The 23,432-nt window shown below is 41.8% G+C and overlaps 2 protein-coding genes and 1 long non-coding RNA gene across 3 annotated transcripts; all 3 read left to right on the top strand.

The window, feature by feature from the left end:
* The first annotated feature begins 409 nt into the window (after positions 1 to 409).
* On the top strand, positions 410 to 6,008 carry LOC106606624 (small ubiquitin-related modifier 2). The gene is made up of 4 exons (XM_014202963.2): positions 410 to 618; positions 2,839 to 2,970; positions 5,016 to 5,087; positions 5,372 to 6,008. Exons 1-4 carry the CDS (start codon positions 598 to 600, stop codon positions 5,432 to 5,434), a joined length of 288 nt encoding a protein of 95 aa, XP_014058438.1. The 5' UTR covers positions 410 to 597; the 3' UTR covers positions 5,435 to 6,008.
* Positions 6,009 to 6,760: 752 nt separating this feature from the next.
* hn1 (hematological and neurological expressed 1) lies at positions 6,761 to 19,269 on the top strand. Its single transcript, NM_001123720.1, is given in 5 exon segments — positions 6,761 to 6,864; positions 9,218 to 9,357; positions 13,619 to 13,746; positions 13,984 to 14,011; positions 19,095 to 19,269. Coding segments are annotated over 5 exon segments (495 nt in total). The 5' UTR covers positions 6,761 to 6,808; the 3' UTR covers positions 19,238 to 19,269.
* A 667-nt stretch (positions 19,270 to 19,936) lies between these two features.
* Positions 19,937 to 23,432, top strand: LOC106606636 (uncharacterized). The gene is made up of 4 exons (XR_001329091.2): positions 19,937 to 20,025; positions 20,598 to 20,677; positions 20,851 to 21,216; positions 21,549 to 23,432. It is a non-coding gene; the product is annotated as an uncharacterized lncRNA (long non-coding RNA).

Here is a 23,432-nt window from a genome sequence, read left to right as displayed (position 1 = left end):
CCATTCTGGACTTTATCAACATCTATCCAATACTGTGTGGGCAACATTAGTTTCTTGCTGGATCATCTCTATTTTGGTACAAGTACTGTACAACCAAATATTTCATTGTTCCATCTGTGGTACAACTGCATAATTTGTTGGCTGAATGTTATGGTCTATAAAAACAAGATGGCTACTGAGGATCAGTCCTCTCTTCCATGACAAAATTCCAGAATGGTTTAAATTCCCAAACATTGACCCTTCAGTACACTTTCTTAAATAAACTGATTTTTATTGAGCAAATGTACATAAATAGCACTGTTAACATCAAAGCATTAGGACGTTTTCGGTTCATATTTTCATAAAACAAAACAAAAGGGAACGTGTTATAAATGCGCGTGCACGTGTTACAGAACCGCGCATTACGACATTCCCGCCCTCTGCCAGCGCTCAACATCTTACCCTGTGACCAATGTTGGCCAATGAATGTGAAGTATAGGGCACGAGCATGTGTTTGTGATCGCGCACGTAAGGCCGGTATTTTAATCGGGAGCGGGTACGTGCGCGTACTCGTCTATTCGTTGTGTGGCGGCGTAGAGAAGCGCAAATAGAGTAACCATGGCTGACGAGAAACCCAAGGTGAGTTGCTTGAAAATATGCTTACATCTCATCACATTTTTCACATACATAACTCAAATAGAACTAAGGAAAAATGTTCATGTAATATTTCCTTACTTGAGATCTTGGTAGACTCAAGTTTTGAAAATGCAAGTACTCCATTGGAGACACCGGAAGACCTGTGCACGCGCCTGCATGGGCGCGTGGCTTGCTGCTTGATTCGCAGCCAACTAGCGTTTGCTTGCTGAACATGACAGTAAGCAATGCATGCACTCTCTTCAGTTCTTAATCTTTTGTATTTGCAAATGTAATATGACAAACTCAGTTCAGATCCAAGCGGTTGTATCATTCATCACTTTGTCAATTTCTTCAGTTACAAACTTGTTACATTCATTCATGGCTACAGCAAGGGTCCCTCTCATCTGCTTATGTAGCCAGCTATCACAGCATGTTACAAATGAGTGAAATGGTGTGACTGAGACAGTGTTAAACCATGTTTTACTCCTATGTGTTTTCATGTGTAAAAGTATGATAAATATTTTGAAATGCATCAATCATGTATGTGTGTTGACCAATGATCAGATGTTTGACACATACATGTTTAATATGTGTCGTCATTTGGATGAATTCTAGAATGCGAAAAGAGCCTATCCTGTAGTCAGCATGAGAAATTCCACTCTGGGGTTAGGGGTAGACTAAACATTGTCCTAAAGCACATCTTGTCTCATTACATTGCCACAGCGCCATGACTTTTAGAACAAGTAAATAATAGTCAAGACAGATTAACTTGTATGTCACTGCTGAACTATCCATGGCCCTTGTAAGTGTTCTATACAACTTTAAATATTTGGGCTATTTTCACTGTTCAGAAACTGTTTATATTCAGACAGTGCACTGCTGACAAAAACTCTGTGTAAATGTTTCTGCTGGCCTAAAATCAATGATGGTCATATCAAGGTTACCATTAGCCTGGGACCTGACTGATTATTTGCTTGGCATCAACTGTATCAGCCAAGCAACATTTGTATCTGATTGTCCCAGCCAAGGTTACCATTAGCTGCTTTTATCAACAATATTATTCACACACTAGCGTTACTAGGAATTAGCTTGCAAAAAAATTGAATCGTCTGCAAGAATCCAGAAGTTAAATAAAATTCCATTTCAACTTACTCTGTTGATTGTCTGTAGGGCTGGTCTTTATGCAGAGGGGCCATTGAGAAAAAACATCTATTAGAACATTCAGAATTTCCAAACGTGGGTCTATTGTAGACCCAATTACTCTTCCCCTTACCTCATGTCAAAATAAAAATCCTGCACGGCGCCATACCTGCACAAAAAAAGCAATAACTTTTATTTTGACATGAGGTAAGCAGAGAGGAACTGACCTCGCTGAGGAACTGCATGGGTCTACAACAGATCCACATTTGGAAAGTCTGTTTAATTATATGGGGAGGCAGGTAGCCTAGTGGTTAGAGCGTTGGACTAGTAACCGGAAGGTTGCAAGATCGAATCCCTGAGCTGACAAGGTAAAAATCTGCTCTACCCCTGAACAATGCTGTCATTGAAAATAAGAATTTGTTCTTAACTGACTTGCCTAGTTAAATAAAAGTAAAAACTAAATAAATATGTTCCATTAGATGTTTGTTTTTTCTCATTCCCCCCAACATAAGGTCCAAGCCTACAGACAATCGGCAGAGTAAGATGAAAGTTAATTTTATTTAACTTCTGGCATTCGGCGGACTATTCTGTTTTTTGCAAGCTAATTCCCAGCAACCCTAGTGTGTAAATACTAGCGTTTCTAAAAGCAGCTAGGTTACCATATATTGTATTCAGTGTTTGTCTATATGAGCTAGCCATGCTTAAAGCTGCAATATGTAACTTTTTGGGTGACCTGATAAAATTCACATAGAAATGTGAGTTATAGATGTCATTCTCATTGAAAGCAAGTCTAAGAAGTGGTAAATCTGTTATATGTGCGCTATTTCTATGCTTCCCATTCTTAAGTTTAGTTTTTATGTCTTTTACTGTTTTTTGTGGTTATGGACAAGTTTAAATGGTACAATAATTCTCTACACTATACTTGCTTTTGTTGTCACTTAAACTGAAATTAGGTGGACTATTCGACTTTTAACAGACTTGATTGTCTGTCACATGTATCATGGTAATTCTAGACATTACATTTATACTGTATCTGCGTTTCATCTCACTGAATACACCCCCAATGTTTGTTGTGTCCATCAGGAGGGAGTGAAAACAGAAAACAACGACCACATAAACCTGAAGGTGGCGGGACAGGACGGCTCGGTGGTGCAGTTCAAGATCAAGAGACACACGCCGCTCAGCAAACTCATGAAGGCGTACTGCGAGAGACAGGTGAGTCTGACATGGCAACCATGATGATGCCACTGAGTGTACAACATCAGCAGCGGCATCAGAGGGCAAGGTTGAGCTACTTCCATATTGGTTATACCTATCAAGTCCTTTTGAATCTGCATAATGTGCCGAGGGGGTAGAGGTGGTTTCTGGACAGAGGCCAAGTCATAAGCAACTAGCAGCACCTCTACCCTATACATAGGGCCAGGGCCAGTATTCATAAAGTGTCTCAGAGTGGGAGTGCTGATCAAGGATCAGGTCCCGCTCTGTCCATGTCATTTATTAATTGTGATCTAAACGGACCAAGGCAAAACTGGTCCTATGTCATCGTTCTCCTGAGAGGAAGAGGAATGATTAATATTCCTGCACAATGTCTATTTAGAATTTATTATCGCACAATGTGTTGCACAATTCCCTGGCACATTTGTAAATATCCTACTTCAATTCGAGTACCTCCTTGTATCTTAGGAACATTTTTATCCTCGTTCTTATTCATTGAACTTTTCTTTTTAGTACTCTTTTATTTACTTAATTACTTTCCTACTGTCGAGATGTGAACCTGTAACTCAGCATTTCTTTGCACTGTGTACTCCACGTATGTCATGTGTACAGGTATAATGACTAATAAACTTAAACTCTGAGACGCTTTATGAATATGGGCCCAGAAACTTTTCCCTAATGACCTGACCTGGAAAAAGTCCTGACCCTAACTATGGGAATACAGGGGTTGATGAAAGATGACAGCTCATATTATCCATTGAGGACAAGGAAACTCATTGAAGAGAGAACGCGATACATGCACCCTTTTATATTGTATCTCTTTGATCTGTTCACTGTCAGATGTAGTCTATATTGTCTGTGACAGGAGACGAGCGCTATGGGCTGTGTTGTCTTCATCATATTATCATCTTCCTTTTCATCGTCCTCATTATTCCAGTGTCCCCGCTCTATGTGTGGTTAAGAGCGTTGGGCCAGTAACTGGAAGGTCGCTGGTTCGAATCCCCAAGCCGAATAGGTGAAAAATATTTTTGGTGTCTTTGAGCAAGGCACTTAACCCTAATTGCTCCTGTAAGTTGCTCTGGATAAAAGTGTCTGCTAAATGACTAAAATGTAATGTAGTAATGACTCTGTACTGTCCACTCTTCTGATTTTAGTTCTTGAAACACTTTTTATTTGGTCAAATACCCTTTATTTTAATATGCACCAAATGTACTTGTCATATTCAATGCAATTTGCATTAGTAAGGCTTAAGCTTAACTTGCCTATCTCTCTGGCTGTAGGCTGATTAGTAAATACTAAGCCTTACTGCTGGATCATTATGGCCAATCTGATCTGTGCTATTTATGATCTTATAGGCTAATTGAGGGGATTTACACTGCATTACCTGATAAGTACTTTTAAAATAGGGTTCTTGGCTTTGGATTCTCCCAACATATCAAAGGTCTTTTTGTTCTCTTCCCTAGTGCACTTGGAGCTGTTCTGTTCTACATGTCTTTTTTAATGATTGTGTTCATGCTGCTTGCAGTGACAAGTACAGAGATGTAGAGATGGAGGGAGAGATGTAGAAACTGAGCCTTTGCTCTCTAGTGCTAGGCCTGTCTTATCCAGGCTTGGCCAGGCCTAATCTCAATGCTGTGTGCGTGCGTGCCCATAATGGATCTTGTGTGTCTCTTTAGACCAGTGAAGTCATGGAAGTAGGCCAGGCTCTACAGGCTTTGTTGAGTAGAAGCCACTTCCCTCCCTATCCTGTTGTTTCTTCCTTTATCTGATAAAAATGATGTCGGCCAATGTGGATATGGAGTGGCAATATAGTAACGCCCTTCCTTATCTCCTCATCCCTTCCTTTCTGCAGTGTCTTCATTCACATAGTAGAGAAGTGACAGTAGTTTTTAAAGGAATGGCTAACCTTGCTTCCTCAGTGCCGTACACTATTAATGGATTGCTAGGCAAAGGTTGGGAAAATGTTGTTTTCTTTGGACATTTTGCTTGGAGAGATTGTTTTGTGCCAGACAGTTTAATGGAATTTAGTATCTGTGTGTCTGTAGGGGTTGACGATTAGGCAAATCCGGTTCCGGTTTGATGGACAACCTATAAACGAGACAGACACACCTGCACAGGTAAGCCTGGAGTCTCATGGGAGGAATTGATTTATTATGTGAACTCACTCTATTTTGCTTGAACAACACCATTCCAGCAATAATACATTATACATTCCTCCCTGTTTTGAGAATAACAATGAACATTTGTGCATGTCAAAAGAATGTTAAATGCAAAATGTCTTCTAACAAAAGTTTTCCATTCACAGCTAATTTATGTACATTTTTGTCATGAATGCCATGTCATCTATTGAAAATCGGGTTTTGTATAAAATGTACTTAGTTTCCTTCCTTTTTCCTGACAGTTGGAAATGGAGGATGAAGATACGATCGACGTTTTCCAGCAACAGACAGGAGGCCTCTACTAGCATGTCAAGTACTCCCCCACATCTTCCTCCACCCCCAGACGGCTGCTTTGCAGCTTGTCCCATTTTCCACCACAGAATCAATACCATGCGGAAGAAGTCCTGCTCACAGTTATACATAACTGTTGATGTATAGTGTTTTCATTCTTGCCTTTGTTTCCTTCCTGTTTTGTACATAAACAACCTCCGCTAAAACAACTCAGATTTGAGTAACATTCATACAGGTGTGCTGCGAATGAACGCTGCAAGATCCAGCTCTTAAAAAGTCCATTGTTTTGGTGACTGGTTGGTTCACTTATTCAGAAATCAAGAAAAGCTATTTTCCACCCAGTTCACTGTTTGAGAATAAGACTGGTTTGTTATTCAACTTAATTTTCTGTTGTCTGTTTCAGAAAATTGGTTTTATATCTTTTTTATATGGTAGTGGTTGTGTAGAATGAAACATGTCTTGAACATAGTTTGACTAGGCCATGCTTGTAATAAGGAAACCCTGAAGAGATGTTTTAGTCCAGGTAAACATCTGTATTGTCTCATAAATGTCTTGTTAAAATAAAGTTATTCTCTCTTTTTAACCAAACTCAATTTATTTTGTCTCTGTTTAGTGTGTGACTGGGTCATTAAAACTGGTGCAAATATTTGTATAATCATTCATTTTAAGAGTGTGTCCTTGTGCGTACAACAGCTCATGCTCACCAATCCCCTTTTTCAGTATGAAAACATAATTATGGAGATTTAATCAGTGAAAAAAAACCACAGTGATTGAACTGTAAAGCTTGATGATCTCCACTGACTGTATAAAATACAGTGTCAGTGTAAAGATACAGTCAAAACGGGGAAAGAGGATGTTAGGACAGTGGGACTATTGTATGAAGACAAGCCAAACAAATATAGCAACTCTTTTGAGTAAAGTGTAAACTCATCACCATTGGATAACATATTGATACTGTAAAGATATTGTACTGACAGCATTTTGATCTAAATCAAGATCTAATATAAGATACAGAATGGTAATGAAACTGGTAGTAAATAGCACTTAATATGATTTAAGGTTACTTTTTGAGACAATTGCTTCGCACAGGGGGGAATGTTGCCTTTCAAAGAAAAACGATTGACGTCGACTGGTGGTATGTGCCACCAACCAGAAAGAGGGTCGGTAAGGGTCCGTCCAACCAGAGCGAGTGGAACTGAAGTGGGCTGTGACTTATGGGCTGGGATAACTTGTCGCTGCGCTCTTCCTTCTGGTCTCTCATGCGCTCAGTCGGGTGGAGGCAGTATTTCAGTTTCTGTGTGTGTCCTGCGGATGATTTAGAAAATCATATTTTTGTAGTTTATCGAGTTACATATCGAAATACAAAAGTTGTAAATTAGACAGTCGAAATGACGACGACAAAAACCTTTCAAGGGATGGATCCCGGTGCGAAAAGCAGTTCCAGGTAAAAATGAAATCCGAAAAATCTTCATGGACAAACAAAAGAAAATGGGATCCACTTACCAGCCAGTATTGGAAGCTAACCGTTCAGTTGTTGGGCGGTTGATTTTTCCTGATTTAGCTAAATTGTATTAATGGCACAATTTGTCTTTCTAATTAGCTGATATGGTGTGAAGAGGGCGTTTGGGCTAGTAGCGGCATCGGCTACCTGGTTACTGCTGCTAGCGATTCCAGCTACCACACCAGAGAGGCCCGCGGCGTTAGTGGAAGTTAGGATTTAGCTTTGAAAATGAGCTGTTTAGTGTAAAGGACTCGGCATCAGGACACATTTAAACATAATGGACAATTTGAGGACAACTTAGCTATGTAATTAGCTATCTATAGTAGTCTGTCTGGACTGCAACTTGTTTGGTTAACTTGTCTACTTAGCTAGCTAGTGACTGGTATGGATTGCTACCTCACACTCTGGATAGCAGCAAGCTCAGCTGTCGCGTAACACTTTTATTTGCAGAAACAAGCACTTGCTCTTCGTCTGCAAGCTCCAAGCCCCATAGTCTTCCGGCCTCTGGTGACCCAAAACGGGGTAGTTTGTTGGTTAGGTAGATAGATTTGCCTACATGCCAAATGTAGCTCCTTTTATGGATGTTTCAAAGAAGACGACTGACCCAAACTATTTATTAGGAGTTCATTAAAGCCTTTTAAATGATGTATTGTCTACGTCTTGAGGACTTATTTGAGGCTAAGGGTCTGCACGCAATCAACTTTGTTTCACTGCCAGAAAAAAATTATCCACGGCGTGCATTCATGATATAGTATGGGAACTCCTGCCTTTGCGGCTGGATGGCATGGGGAAGAAAGATAGTAAATGTTTTAGCAACCCATCTTGCGTTTCGGGCAGGCCGGACAATAGGCTATTAAGTTAACCCAAAACGTGAGCTGTAACACCGTTTTGGCCTGGATAGTTTTGCTACAAGTAGTCCAACGGTGAAATCATAACCATTCTTTCAGGCATTTGTATTCCAGCTAGCTAAGTTGTCGACTAATTGGTGGCTAATGCGGGTTTTACTTGGGTGGGGGGGGGTGGGGGGGCTTAGCTAAGCCTGCAAATCTTTGCTCGGTTCATCTTTGCTTTAGCCATCTTGGTCGGCCCTACTGCTGACCAGTCTAGAAATGCAGGCTTTCCCGACAGCAGCAATCCAACTTTGCAAGCCTTTGGTAATAGCAGATAAGGTCATCAAAGGCTTTCAATATATGTGACAGCATCAGGCTCGCCATCTTTTCAATCAATCTACTGTTGAACAACTGTCGAGTTGTCCCACTTTTCTAACCACAGTGCCTCTCGTTTCACAGGAAATATTTGCCGTTTCATTGTTGGGTGGGGTCTCAAATAGCCTTTTCTCTTTGCAGCCTGGTGGAAAGCATGAGCTCATCTTAGCTATCACACAACGGTTAACAAGTCTGCTTTGGACATCACATGAACTAATCGTGGCATACAGCACCAGCAATACCCAAATCCAGTTCTTTCATCTCGCCACTGTCTTCTGTGTTTTTTTTTTTACCTCATGGTGGGAGGGAAGTTGATTTTTGTATCCCGTCTGCCTTTGGACAGCTGCCTAGTGTCAGCTGGTGCATTCAGCAGTCTGGAGCTGAATAGAGGGGAGGAGGGGTCGGGGAATGGCTCTGCAAACGCATCAATTCCTCCACCCGACTGTCCTTAGTCAAGGGGGAAAAAAGGCTTTCCTTCTCATTCTTGTGACCCTTCTGTTCGCTAGGAGGAAAGAATGTCGGTTTGGAAGTGGGCTTTGTGGGCTGTGGTTATCCTCTCTTGCCTTTTTTCTATTCAGATCACATATTAAGTCTATCTGATGTTTTCTTTTACCTTGACATTGTTCCGTGTGCTTAAGCGCAGGCCATGATCTAGCCTGGATTTCTCCAATCAAATGTTGGAACGGCTATGCTGTCTGGAATGATAGCCATCCCATGTGGAACTGCTGCGGAATTTCTGCCGAGCTCAAATCAGCGGCTGGCTGGCCTGGCAGATTGCAGGCGCGTGGAGTCAGCTGTAGCCAGGAGAGATTGGGAGTATCCCTCGGTCTGACAGCTGGGGCTTAGGGAGTGGACCCTACTGGGAATGGAGCGAAAGAGGGGACTGGAGCAATGAGGTGTCTGTGCAGACTCAGAGCAATATGTTTGTATTTGTCATGTAATGATTTCAGCAGTGCTGCTGCTGATCACTAGTGTGACATGGTCTTTGTGTATTTAGCATGTCCTGGGAGAGGGGGTGTCAGTTCAATAGTGTGTGTGTGTGTGGCAGTCAGTCAAATGACAGACCTGACCCTCCCTTTGTTGTCCTGCAGGGTGCTGCGGCCGCCGGGCGGGGCCTCCAACATATCGTTCGGCACAGACGAAGCCCCCCCTGTACGCAAGAACAAACTGGGCTCCAACATTTTCCTAGAGCCTGACGATCCCCACGCCCATCGGAGGAGCAACCCACCCGGTACTTCCTAGCTACTCACATTGGTTTAAAACTAGTGTACGCACACATCCAACAAACGTCCACTGGGGCAGGGTACAAAAATGTGGCATGGCAAAAGAAGAATACCCACACACATTGAGTGCTCAAACAATGGGCCCAAAATGGGAATCAAGCTGACAAAGACCCTTTGGGGTTAAACTATGTGGGCATTCATTCAATCAGTGTCCAGACTCCAGTCATTGACATTGGATAATGTGCATAGTGTACTGTTTTTCCACATGACCTACATAGACTGACTTATAGTACAGCAGGGCCTTGATGGGGGAGCCACCTCTGTCTGTCGGTCTCTCTGCCTTCTTGCTATTCCACATTGTCTCAGGCTAGGTTCAAGATCAGTTCAGACAAATGAACGGTGTCATGGTATGCACATTGAAACGGATACACCTGGATTATTTGGTTAGGTTGGCTTCGGTGCTGTCTCATCTGGAAGTTGAGTACTTGGTCTAGGCTAGCCCATATTTAATTAAAATTGCGTTAGTCTTGATAAATTTCCGTGAATACACGTGGATTTTCTGGCTGTGTTTAGGTCTGGATATTCTTGGATTGCATGCACCGTTTTGTCTGTTAGTAGGCTATAGGATGTTGACTTAAGGCTGCTGTTTGCCTAATGACATCACTATCTGGAAATGTAGCCAAAGAGATTTGTCTCTTGGCTCCGTGAATATAGAAGATGGCCAACAATGTATCGTTTGTTTGGTCTTCAACGTCAAGGATGGGAGGTCACTAACCTTGAGGTTAGAAGGCATGACCATGCATGAATATATACTTAAAGGAGTAGTTCACTATTTTACAACTTTTTTGGATGCTTCCTCACCCTGAAAGTAGTCTGGGCCAAGACAAAAACATTAATCTGTGGTTCAGTTCTTTAAACAGCCACTACAAACTTCAGTTCACCTTAGCCACGACAAAATGTCCAAATCACCTGAAATCAATTCAAATCAACTCCATATTTTGTTTGTTACATTAAGGTGATTTGGCCATAAAAATAAATTATTAATACAATTTAAATAACATGCTCACATGCCCCCATCACTTCCATTGATTGTGTCTGTCTAAAGAACTGAACCATGGATTCGTTTCTTCTGTCCCATAGACTACTTTCAGAGTGAGGAACAATCTAACGTCAAGTTGTAAAATGGTGAACTAGTCCTCAACATATATGATCATACTTACTCTACACAACCATAATGACACACCTGGTTGTGAAGTTTCACCCACATGGTGTAGTAGAATATATACTGCGATGTAGCATTGTGGTATTATAATTTGGCCGTTGGCCTCTGCTTACATTGCTTTTGCCATAGCCTTTTCTGGTGATGCCCGGTTAAACTCACCATGGCCTTGAGATGATCCTTAGTGGGTTTTATTCAAGGGCCCACTCCCAGCCACACAAAGGCCATTCTGCAGTCAGAGGAGTACCGTAGGCCATCATTGTAAATAAGAATTTGTTCTTAACCGAGTTGCCTAGTTAAATAAAAAGTACTGAGCTTCATAACAAACCACTGGACCAGTGTGACTTTATCTCTGCCTGTTTATCTTTTAGCCTCAGAAATGGGAGCTGTGGCACACATATTGGAATTACACTCCATAGAAAATAATTCCGGTGAAGATTTGGTCAAGAATGACCTCGTACATAATGGCCAAAAATCCAGTTGTTTCAGCTTAACATTGATACAGACCTACACCTTGATCTTGAAGTACTATCTGAATGTTTAATTTAAGTGTAATGGCACTATAGTCAATTAAAGCATCACTTATTGGCCATGTCCACGGTTTGTCCCATTGCCAAAGCTAAAGCAGTCATTCAGCAGGGCCTGAAACAGATGCAGAGCCATAATAAAGGAAACCTTGTTGAGTCACTGTGCCATTACTTCACAATGCTCACTCCTCTCACATCGTTAACAAGCAGTGATATATTGACCAAGAATCATTCCTTTGTCTGGCTTTGTTACTTCTAGTCATAGATGGCAGGTAGACCAATCTGTTGACTTCCCATTGGTTCTGTTGTACAGTTGTTGCTCAGTGGGAGTTTGTATGGGACTTTAGCCTAGCTTAAATGCTGGACAAAATGCCCTTTCGCTGAGTGGGGTATGTGGGTTAGCCTATGAGTTTTGGCTCAGCATTTGTCTGGATTAGCCTACATCCACTGGCTGCTTTGCTGCATGGTCTGTTGCTATCTGTCTGAGACTGATAGGTAGGCCATCGGATTTGTTTGCATTAGTGGTTTTCCGGCATTTTCTCATGTCATCTTGGCAAATAGTTCCTAGCAGCATTATGCTCAGTAAAAACACTGCCATACTGCATGTTAGTCACTCAGTTCCACTAAAACAGGAATGAACCACAAATCAGGATGTTAAAGCAAATGGTTTACAGCCTTCCACACCAGTCTTTAATCGATTTAGACCCATTCAACGAAATTGTAAAATCTGCCCCTGCCAGTGAATACGTTTGTTTTGATCAATGAAATGTGAAGTGGAAACAAACCATAAAGAAACTCATGTTTGTATTAACACTTCTAGCATTGACACTCCATTAACTTCTATGGGCTACGTGGGACACAGCCAGTGAAATATCAGGGCGGCAAATTCAAAAACAACAAAATGTCATAATTCAACTTTCTCAAACATACAACTATTTTACACCATTTTAAAGATACACTTCTCCTTAATGTAACCACATTGTCCGATTTCAAAACGACTTTACAGCGAAAGCAAAACATTAGATTGTTAGGAGAGTACATAGACAAAAATAATCACACAGCCATTTTCCAAGCAAGGACATGTCAATAAAACCCAAAACACAGCTAAATGAAGCACTAACCTTTGACGATCTTCATCAGATGACACTCCTAGGACATTGTTACACAATACATGCATGTTTTGTTCGATAAAGTTCATATTTATATCCAAAAACAGCATTTTACATTGGCGCGTGATGTTCAGAAAATGTATTCCCACCAAAACATCTGGTGAATGTTAACATCAATTTATAAAAATATTCATCATAAACGTTGACAAAATGTATAACAATTATTTAAAGAATTATAGATATACTACTCCTGGATGCAACCACTTTGTCAGATTTTAAAATGGCTTTACGGAGAAAGCACATTTTTCAATATTCTGAGTACATAGCTCAGCCATCACAGCAAGCTATACAGACACCCGCCAAGTTCGGGGTCACCTAAACTCAGAATTAGTATTAGAAATATTCTCTTACCTTTGCTGATCTTCGTCAGAATGCACTCCCAGGACTGCTACTTCCACAAGAAATGTTTTATTTTTATTTTTAAATAATACATATTTATGTCCAAATACCTCAGTTTTGTTTGTGCGTTCAGAGCACTAGCCAAAGGCATAACGCGCGAGCACGGTACCAGAGACAAAGTCAAAATGTTCCATTACCGTACTTAGAAGCATGTCAAATGCTGTTTAAAATCAATCTTTATGGTATTTTGTACGTAAAATTGCGATAATATTCCAACCGGACAATAGCGTATTCATTCAAGCAGAAAAAGAAGGAACGGCGCGCATATCCAATCCCTTTGTTGCCAGGCAGTCCACTCAAACTGAGCTCCTATTATCTGCACAGTAACAGGAGAAGGCTGAAACAACTTTCTGAAGGCTGTTGACAGCCAATGGAAGCCTTAGGAAGTGCAACGTAACCCCACAGATACTGTAGTTTCGAAAGGGACTAGAAAGAACTACAATTCTCAGATCCTACACTTCCTGGTTGACTTTCTCAGGTTTTTGCCTGCCATATGATTTCTGTTATACTCACAGACATCATTCAAACAGTTTTAGAAACTTCAGTGTTTTCTATCCAAATCTACTAATAATATGCATATTCTGGTTTCTGGGCCAGAGTAGTAACCTGTTTAAATTGGGTACGTTTTTCATCCGGCCGTGAAAATACTGCCCCCTAGCCCAGACATGTTAACTATCATGCGGCCTAACACTAGTCCCTATCACTGACCTAAACCCTTCTCTCAGAGAGCTACTGTGAATGCAGGCTATTACTCCAACCATGTTGTGTTACTCACTCAAGGTCCTGACCAGCAGCTAATTAGTAGAATCAGGTGTGCTGGAAAACCTACAGGAGGTAGCTCTCCAGGAGGAGGTCTGCTTTACAGAACTCTAGTAGTGAGGTCATCTCCTCTGACTCATTTGTGATGTGAAGTCTGAGTCATCACTTATTAACTGGGTGTTGTTTTTCTCCGTAGGCGGGACGGCCAAGGGTACACTGTGCGGAGAACCGTCCGCTCCCCTTAGACGGTGCCAGCAGCCGCTCCTCTTCCCCAAAAACAATGAGACAGACGAGGTCATCACCTCCATCAACGTTCCTTTAGGGGTAAGGGTGAGGGGTCACTGACATTGACATATGTCGGCCATTGTTTTATTCATAGATGTAATGTGTGGGCTTTCCACTGGTAAGATGCTTGCCTTGGTTTCTACAAAGTCTGCTGTCATGGATGGTTTTCAGTGATTCTTAGTCCTGTGTTTTTGAACGGACTTAAATGCCACTGATGTAGTAAAATGACTCAGCCAAAATAAAGTAAAATGCTGACTGTTATTCTCCATCTGGCAGGTTGAGGAGTGCCAGCAGGCAAACAATGGTAAGTATCTCTGGTTCCATTTCGAATGTCAGTATTTTAATATGGTATTTATGTACAGTACCAGTCAAAAGTTTGGACACCTACTCATTCAAGGGTTTTTCTTTATTTTTACTATTTTCTACATTGTATAATAATAGTGCTCACATCAAAACTGTGAAATAACACATATGGAATCATGTAGTAACCATAAAAGTGTTAAATAAATCCAAATATATTTCATATTTGAGATTCTTCAAAGTAGCCACCCTTTGCCTTGACAGCTTTGCACACTCTTGGCATTCTCTCAACCAGCTTCATGAGGTAGTCACCTGAAATGCATTTCAATTAAGAGGTGTGCCTTTTTTAAAGTTAATTTGTGGAGTTGCTTTCCTTAATCCGTTGTGTTGTGACAAGGTAGGGGTGGTATACAGAACATGGCCCTGTTTGGTAAAATACGAAGTCCATATTATGGCAAGAACAGCTCAAATAAGCAAAGAGAAACGACAGTCCATTACTTTGACTGACCTTCATGTCTTAATCTGGAAAATTAAGTGCTTTTAAAGTTTCAAGTGCAGTCGCAAGAACCATAAAGCGGTATGATGAAACTGGCTCTCATGAGGACCGCCACAGGAAAGGAAGACCCCGAGTTACCTCTGCTACAGAGGCTAAGTTCATTGGAGTTACCAGCCTCAGAAATTGCAGCCCAAATAAATGCTTCAGAGTTCTAGTAACAGATGCATCTCAATATAAACTGTTCAGAGGAGACTGCGTCAATCAGGCCTTCATGGTCGTATTGCTGCATAGAAACCACTAAAGGACACCAATAAGAATAAGAGACTTGCTTGGGCCAAGAAACAGGAGCAATGGGTGGTGGCGATTTGCTGCTGACACTGTCTGATTTATTTAAAATTCAAGGCACACTTAATCAGCATGGCTACCACAGCATTCTGCAGCAATACTCCATCCCATCTGGTTTGCGCTTAGTGGGACTATAATTTGTTTTCCAACAGGACAATGACCCAACACACACCTCCAGGCTGTGTAAGGGCTATTTGACCAAGGAGTGATGGAGTGCTGCATCAGATGACCTGGCCTCCACAATCACTTGACCTCAACCCAATTGAGATGGTTTGGGATGAGTTGGACCGCGGAGTGAAGGAAAAGCAGCCTACATGTGCTCAGCATATGTGGGAACTCCTTCAAGACTGTTGGGAAAAGCATACCGGGTCAAGCTGGTTGAGAGAATGCCAAGTGCGCAAAGCTGTCATCAAGACAAAGGGTTGCTACTTTGAAGAATCTAATAAACTCAGCAAATGAAAAAAACGTCCCTCGCTGTCAACTGAGTTTATTTTCAGCCAACTTAACGTGTAAATATTTGTATGCACATACGATTCAACAACTGAGACAAACTGAACAAGTTCCACAGACGTGACTAACAGAAATTGAATGTGTCCCTGAATAAAGGGGGCGTCAAAATCTAAAGTAAGTCAGTATCTGGTGTGGCCACCAGCTGCATTAAGTACTGCAGTGCATCTCCTCGTGGACTGCACCAGATTTGCCAGTTCTTGCTGTGAGATGTTACCCCACTCTTTCAACAAGGCACCTCACCCTCCCATCCAACACGTCCCAGACGTGCTCAATGGAATTGAGATCTGGGCTATTCGCTGGCCATGGCAGAACACTGACATTCCGGTCTTGCAGGAAATAATGCACAGAACGAGCAGTATGGCTGGTGGCCTTGTCATGCTGGAGGGTCAAGTCAGGATGAGCCTGCAGGATTGGTACCACATGAGGGAGGAGGATGTCTTCCCTGTAACGCACAGTGTTGAGATTGCCTGCAATGACGACAAGCTCAGTCCGATGATGCTGTGACACACCGCCCCAGACCATGACAGACCCTCCACCTCCAAATCGATCCCGCTCCAGAGTACAGGCCTCGGAGTAACGCTCATTCCTTCAACAATAAACGTGAATCCGACCATCACCCCTGGTGAGACAAAACCGCAGCTCGTCAGTGAAGAGCAGTTTTTACCAGTCCTGTCTGGTCCAGCGACGGTGGGTTTGTGCCCATAGGCGACGTTGTTGCCGGTGATGTCTGGTGAGGACCTGCCTTACAACAGGCCTACAAGCCCTCAGTCCAGCCTCTCTCAGCCTATTGCGGACAGTCTGAGCACTGATGGCGGGATTGTGTGTTCCTGGTGTAACTCAGGCAGTTGTTGCCATTCTGTACCTGTCCAGCAGGTGTGATGTTCGGATGTACCGATCCAGTACAGGTGTTACACGTGGTCTGCCACTGCGAGGACGATCAGCTGTCCGTCCTGTCTCCCTGTAGCGCTGTCTTAGGCGTCTCACAGTACGGACATTGCAATTTATTGCCCTGGCCACATCTGCAGTCCTCATGCCTCCTTGCAGCATGCCTACGGCACGTTCACGCAGATGAGCAGAGACCCTGGGCATCTTTCTTTTGGTGTTTTTCAGAGTCAGTAGAAAGGCCTCTTTAGTCCTAAGTTTTCATAACTGTGACCTTAATTGCCTACCGTCTGTAAGCTGTAAGTGTCTTAATGTCCGTTCCACAGGTGAATGTTCATTAATTGTTTATGGTTCATTGAACAAGCATGGGAAAGTGTTGTAATCCTTTACATTGAAGATCTGTGAAGTTATTTGGATTTTTACAAATTATTTTTGAAAGACAGGTTCCTGAAAATGACTTTTTTGTTGTTACTACATGATTTCATATGCCATTTAATAGTTGATGTCTTCACTATTATTCTACGATGTAGAAAATAGTAAAAATAAAGAAACCCTTGAATGTGTCCAAACCTTTGACTGGTACTGTAGGTTAGATAAAATAATTTAGTTTCCGATAATGAATCTCATTGAAGTCTTTTGAAGAAACCACTTAAAAGATGTCCCCAACAGACTGGAAGGAAAGATTCCACATTCCTCGTTCTCTCAGAGCTGTCTGTAAACAGCAGTGCATGACTCCCATTAGTTACGAATGGCCACAATGAATGGCATCATGGTCGACCGTGGCAGCTCTGATGATTCCGCCTTTTTTAAAAGGGTTCATGTTTCTCCCTTTGTTTTCAACAATGACATTTGTCATACTTGGGAAGTTTGTCCTGACCTTACTGATCTGACCAGAAGAAACTCTGGTGTCCTAGTTATACAACACATGACTCATAGAAGGCTTTTTTTATTTTTAGGGCACACCTTGTAGTCACAACTCACAATCAGATTCTCTTTGATCCAGTTGTGCCCTTTCATGTCGTCTGTGGTCAGCCATCTGTTCTGTAATGATATAATGCCGTTCCTATGAGGAGCAAGGCTATTTATTATCTTCCAGGTGCTGCAAACATTAGTGATAGTGTGTTCTTTAGATAATGGAGGGTTAAGGCATCACACATCTCAGTGCATTTAAAAAGATACTACATCTGTTCCGCTGTTATGGTCTTGTCTAAGCACTGGAGACGGGGGCTTGAAATGGTACTGGACTGGCAGCGGACCCTGGGAGGATCTTCTCTGGTCCCTCCAAGTGTTTGACTGACTGACACAGATGTAGTACAATTTTCAGGTGTAAAATGTAATCCAAGCAGTGTTCTGAAGGAAAAAACACAGCTTTATGTTCCTTGATACCAAAATAGGCTTAAACACTGGCTTAACACACTTTGCCTACGTGCTGCTGTAAGCCCCTACCTACACCATACTGTAATGGCTCTCAGGAAATTTGACTGAGATTCTACATCACTAATGGGCAATTGACAGCCTGTCTCTCCAGCAGTGTGATTTCATTACAAATGAGATTTGCCTCATGGACTGTTGAGTACAATTGATTGCATCTGCTTTGATTTGAGTTATACTAGCACATTTATGCACACATATTTTACTGAAAGCCACACATTTTTCTGAATTTATCCCTTGCTATTGGTAATCTGATCTGTCATTTGGAAAGTGGTTGCAGGACCCAGCTGGTTGGCCTTGCTACAACCAAAGTGCTACCGTTGTCAGATAAGTCAGATATTCTGTCAATTCAAGGTTTGGATGAGATTTACACTGAACATAAATATAAACGCAACATGTCAAGTGTGCGTTTCATGACCTGAAGTAAAAAATCCCAGAAGTGTTCCATATGCTGAAAAAGCTTATTTCTCTCATTGTGCACAAATTTTGTTTACATCCCTTATTGTGAGCATTTCTCCTTTGGCGAGAACCCATCCACCTGACAGGTGTGGCATATCAAGAAGCTGATTTAAACGGCCCGGTTATTACACAGGTGTACCTTGTGCTGAGGACAATAAAAGGCCAGTTTTGTCACAATGCCACAGATGTCTCAAGTTGAGGCAGCTTGCAATTGGCATGCTGACTGCAGGAATCTCCACTAGAGCTGTAGCCAGATAATTTAATGGTCATTACTCTACCATAAGCCGCCTCCAACGTTGTTTTAGGGAACTTGTCAGTATGTCCAACCGCTGAGCATGTGTATGGTGTCTTGTGAGCAAGTGGTTTGCTGTTCACAACTTTGACATCAATGTGCCCCATTTGTGGCAGCGAGGTTATGTTATAGGCAGAAAAGCTAAGGACAATGAACACAATTGCATTTTACTGATGGTAATTTGAATGCTTAAATGGCAAGATCCCAAGGCCCATTTCTTTTAAGGTATCTGTGACCAACCGATGCATATCTGTATTCCCAGTTGTGAGATCCATAGATTAGGTCTTAAATAATAGATTTCAATTTGACTGTTTTTTGGGTCATGAAATGTAACTCAGTATATTCTTTACAATTGTTTCATGTAGCATTTTATATTTTTGATCAAGATATGTGTTTGTAGTGAGTAAGTGCTGTTCCTCTGTGTTCTAGCATGGCTAGATCATAGGCTGTGTTTACACAGGCAGCCCAATACTGATTTTATTAATTTCTTTACCACAATTTGATTTTTGAGCAATCAGATCAGCTCTCTTGCAAATAATTGGGCCAAAGATCAGTTCAGCTGGTTGTGTAAACGCAGCCTGAGTCGTATCATAAGGATCAGATCTTTGATCAGTGGGCCAGGTGGTGATAACCCTGATGGTGTCTCCTCTGTGTTGTGTTTTGGTAATGTAGACTGCCCTGAGGAACCTGAAGAAAAGGAGCAGAAGGAGGAGGCACCACAGCCCTCTGCCCCCTCGGGAGCTGCCGCCAACGCAGCCGCCCCCTCCGGCCGAAGAAACCCCCCAGGGGGCATGTCCAGCCTCATCCTGGGTTGAGGTCTGGTTTTGTTGGAAGGTTTTTATTTTTGCAAGAATTGCCCCCATTTCCCCCTTCCCCACCTCAGTCCCACTGTTCTTCCCCACTGTCTTATACAATCCACCACGTCCCCTCTGAGCCATGGAATTTGCCCCCCTTCCTGCCAACCCCCTCATGTTTTTACTTTTTTTTCTATTAAAAGAGAACCGTTGACAGAAGCACTTTATGTATCTTTTTCCCCCCCCCTCATTTCAGTCCATCCTGTAGTGTGCCTATATTGCGCCTGCTGGAAAAGGCATGATGTTTTTGCTTGTCTCATTCTCCCCCTGTTGTAAATGGTAAAGAAAAGTATTCAAAAAAAGATTTGATGCGTGAATTTCTAAATACAATAAAGATTGATATGAATTTGTTTTCATTTTGCTCCTGGTTTTATTTTTATCAGAGGAAAGATATGTTTTGTGTGGATCTCACAAATGTTTTTAGTTATGCATGGCATACCACACGAATAATTTACTGTAAGCCAACTATTTGAAGCCAAAAGTGAAACATCTGAGTAAGGATTTGGTCAGCCTGTTTTTTACAGTTAAATCCCATTTTACATGTTAAGACCACTTCCAAAGCACTTTTAAAGTAATGTCCACATGGTGGTGCTGATACAGTCTGGAATACATTGGGTGTGGGAATGAGTTGACCCCTCCTTCCCACTGTGGGGAATTGTCAAATGAGGGTGAACCACAAAGTGGAAGTATTTTCTTAGCTCGTGAGATTTGCCACGAGGACGGGACTATAGGGAGATTGGACTCAAATTGTAAGTATTATTTTGTTTATTAATGAAGCTGTAACTTTTGGTCGGGATTTTGAACAGTCTAGAAAAACGCACGACACAGCCATAAATGTTTGTAGAGGTGTTGACTAACAGTAAAATCACACTATATGCTCCCAAAGATTGAACGGGTGAACCTAATAACAATCGTTTCAGCAATGCAGTGATTTTTTTCTTCTCTGGTTTATCATTATTGCCTGTCTTATCTAGTTCTCTAATTTCATTTTCTGCACTGTTAATTAGTGCCTGTAAGTAAGCATTTCACTTAGTCGACAAGTATTATTTGACAAAATTAGATTTGTCAAAATGTTGGTGGTTAGGTTTACTCTTTAAATTGTTGGGTATGTATATAGTGTGAGACTTTTTTACATTGACCTTGCTCGCTTAGTAAGCAAAAATAGCATGTTGAGTCAATGCTTGTATTAGTCAATGCATATTATTCAGGCTATCCACTGTTGCTCTCTGATTAATTTGGCACAACCACTGATTGTTGTCAGGTGTGAACCCTTTCCTGTGGAGAGACCACTGTTTCTCAGAACCCCTGTTTTTCTACTTAGGAGAAAGGCCCTAACATGGCATTGGTCTTCAGCTTGTCCACTCATGTTTCTCCTCATCACTGGGATGGAGACATCCAAAAGTAAGGCATTCTGCAGGCACAATTTGTAATACTTTTGCCAACACCACAACTTCCAAAATGCTCACATCGAATGGTCTAGGAGTTTTGTTTTATCCAAACTACACCTGTCAGTTGTAACATTTTCTGTACTACAGTCCTGTTTCATTTAGTTTTTCTATCTGTTGCTTAAACAGGTCTAAACCAGCGCTCAGAGTTGAAGCAGGTCATCCAGGTGGAATCTGGGAAGGATGCAGTCCTAGACTGCTCTGTGAAGTTCAGTGAGGAATCCCCTGGTAATGTAAACATAAAGCAGGTTGTGGAGGCTGGACCAGAATGGTCATTACAAAGGTGAACCTGTGTTCACATATATATATACAATCCTCCAATCCCAGGATGCTGCTGAGCCCAAAATATCAGCTTTCCATGCCACCTGCCAATGAGAGACAAAGTTGTGTCCCTGTTGGTTAAAGAAACCCAGCCTGAAGAAGAGGGTCCGTATGAGTGTGTGGTGAACACTGACAGTGGAAACACAAATTGTAACTTCATGCTGAAGGTCACAGGTGAGCTCAAAGCTTTTGGAGGCCAATGTTTATAGGTAGGGCCCTGAGTATTTCCCAGTCAGGAAAAACTAAGGGCTTAACACATAGTTTGGAATTCAAAGTGCCTTCCTCACACTCTAACACTGACTGTTTAGTATTCTCCTTTTTGCATCATGATTTCCACTGTGCAGATGATCCATCAAGAAATCTTGCTTTTCTGACATTATCATCTATTAGTATCCAATATAAATTGACTCACCCTACAAACATGACTTAATTCATTGCATCCCTGATCGCATACCTGAATGTGACATGATTTTCATTTTTAATGATTCTGATTTTGTGTGTTACAGTATGAGACCAGCACCAGGTTCCTGAGAATGCTGCAAATCAAAAGGAAATTCCAAAGAACAGTTACAAGAATGTGACTGCTGTATTTGTGGTAGTAGGCTCTCTTGCCATTGGACTGCTGCTTCTCAAGCTGTTTCAAGCCAGAAGACTCAGACAACATGAGCACCCAGGGTCATGTCCATTAGGACACACTGTTGCAAAATGCTTCAAGAAGTTATTCAGATAGTTCCTCCCCATTTCAGACTGCTTCTTTCCATTTCGTGCCTAGTGAACACGACCTTGCATTTGACAATCTCTGCCGAGAGGAATGCAGAGGTCTGGGAAGATTAGGAGAGTACTTTCTGTTCTGGCTAAATGCCAGGATGTTGCTATATAAGTGGAATGGAGAACTAACTCCTCGACAAGATCACTTAGTTTAGTTTTTATTGTTTTAGTTTCTCTATTGCTCTCCTTCTCCTCCCCAGATGGGAATTCAGGATTTGTTATTCAATTGTCTCTGTAACAAATCACAAAACATGGTAGAGCACACAGTATCAACCCCTGTAAAAGGTTGCTTCTGGTTTCTCTTTCCAGATGAACCAGTGGCACAGGAAGACTCTTTTGTGGCAGAATGTTTGAGTATATTATTTTTGTCTACCTAATCGAAGAGGGATTCCTGTCAAAACGATCAAATTCATAGTAAAATGCAGTGTATAAAATGTGTGTGGTAAAATGGTGTATAACAGTGTTGGTATTCCTATTGTCCCCTATGGAACCAGAGCCTGAGGATACAGCAGTCCCAGCAGAGCACGACTCCAGCACCAGGACAGGACTGTTTCCGTAGCGACAGATGTATTATCCGGAGTGTTATGGGCTCTCTTCCCTGTCGGTGTCATGTCTGCTCTGTCTCTCACGCCACACAGCTAACTGAATGTTAATGCTTTGCCTGGAAGAGAGAACAATCTGGTTCAACACTATTGTGTTCCCCCTCTGCAGGAGAAATGGAGTGCATGCATTATCCTGCTACCAAGCTAAGTGTTAACAGCATTGTCTGTAGTTGTTAACCACACCAGACTATTCTTTCATATATTGTGACTAAAACCTGATGTTAGAGTTCAGTGTGTCATCGGGATCTCTGTTGAAAAGTTTGTTTCTGTTGGAGAGTCTGTCCTCTCTGTCTCTGTCCTCTCTGTCTCTCTCTCTGTTGTGGTTAGAATGGATAGTTCAGAGTAACATTCATTCATGACGTTATAGATTAGCTGTTTTGGCGGTTGTCGGTCTTCGCGTTCAATGATACCGAATTCCTAGCTGCAGACTAGTAATTAATATCAAAGACTTGTTCTTATTCTGTCGGTATCGATAGTCTAAGAGTTTAACCACATGGTATGGTTAAAAGTTCAGCAAGAGAAATGCATGGTCTGCAACCTTTAGCCATCTCGTAATTGAGGTAAGCTTGGCCTCCTCTCAAACCTTGCCCCTCATTATCAAGGTAAGCTGGTCTCGTCTCAAACCTTAGCCCTCTCGTTATCGAGGTAAGCTGGTCTGGTGATAGAAAACCTAGGTGGGGATTTTATTTAGAAGAGCAGAAAAGGGCCAGTCCCATGACACCAGACCATAACTGTGCTCATGGGTGGTCCTCTGATTAGTTAAACTCCAAAAGGGAATTGGAGTTTCCTTCATTAAACAGTCCAAAATCACATTACACAATTTCACAAACAGTTCCATCCTCACTCATTCATTTTATACAACAATTAGATGTAAGCCTCATAACTGAGGCTATTATATAAACAGCGTTATGGTAATGTGGCCGTATTGTCTCTCATGAGTTTCACAAAATTGTACCAAACGGACCAGTTCGTAGCTGGATTCTTCACCAATCTTTTATACATTCTCCAGAACATAAATAT

The sequence above is a fragment of the Salmo salar genome, chromosome ssa06, assembly GCF_905237065.1.
Source record: "Salmo salar chromosome ssa06, Ssal_v3.1, whole genome shotgun sequence".
Classification (NCBI taxonomy): Eukaryota; Metazoa; Chordata; class Actinopteri; order Salmoniformes; family Salmonidae; genus Salmo; species Salmo salar.
The sequence above is the reverse complement of the archived record's forward strand: the minus strand, read 5'-3'. Positions and strand labels throughout refer to the sequence as shown.

What these genes read in the sequence shown, in the direction of transcription:
- LOC106606624 (XM_014202963.2), top strand. Translation starts at nt 598, where the DNA reads ATGGCTGACGAGAAACCCAAG. An exon ending in AGGCGTACTGCGAGAGACAG is followed by an intron (nt 2,971 to 5,015) that starts GTGAGTCTGACA and finishes GTGTGTCTGTAG; the next exon opens with GGGTTGACGATTAGGCAAAT. An exon ending in AGACAGACACACCTGCACAG is followed by an intron (nt 5,088 to 5,371) that starts GTAAGCCTGGAG and finishes TTTTCCTGACAG; the next exon opens with TTGGAAATGGAGGATGAAGA.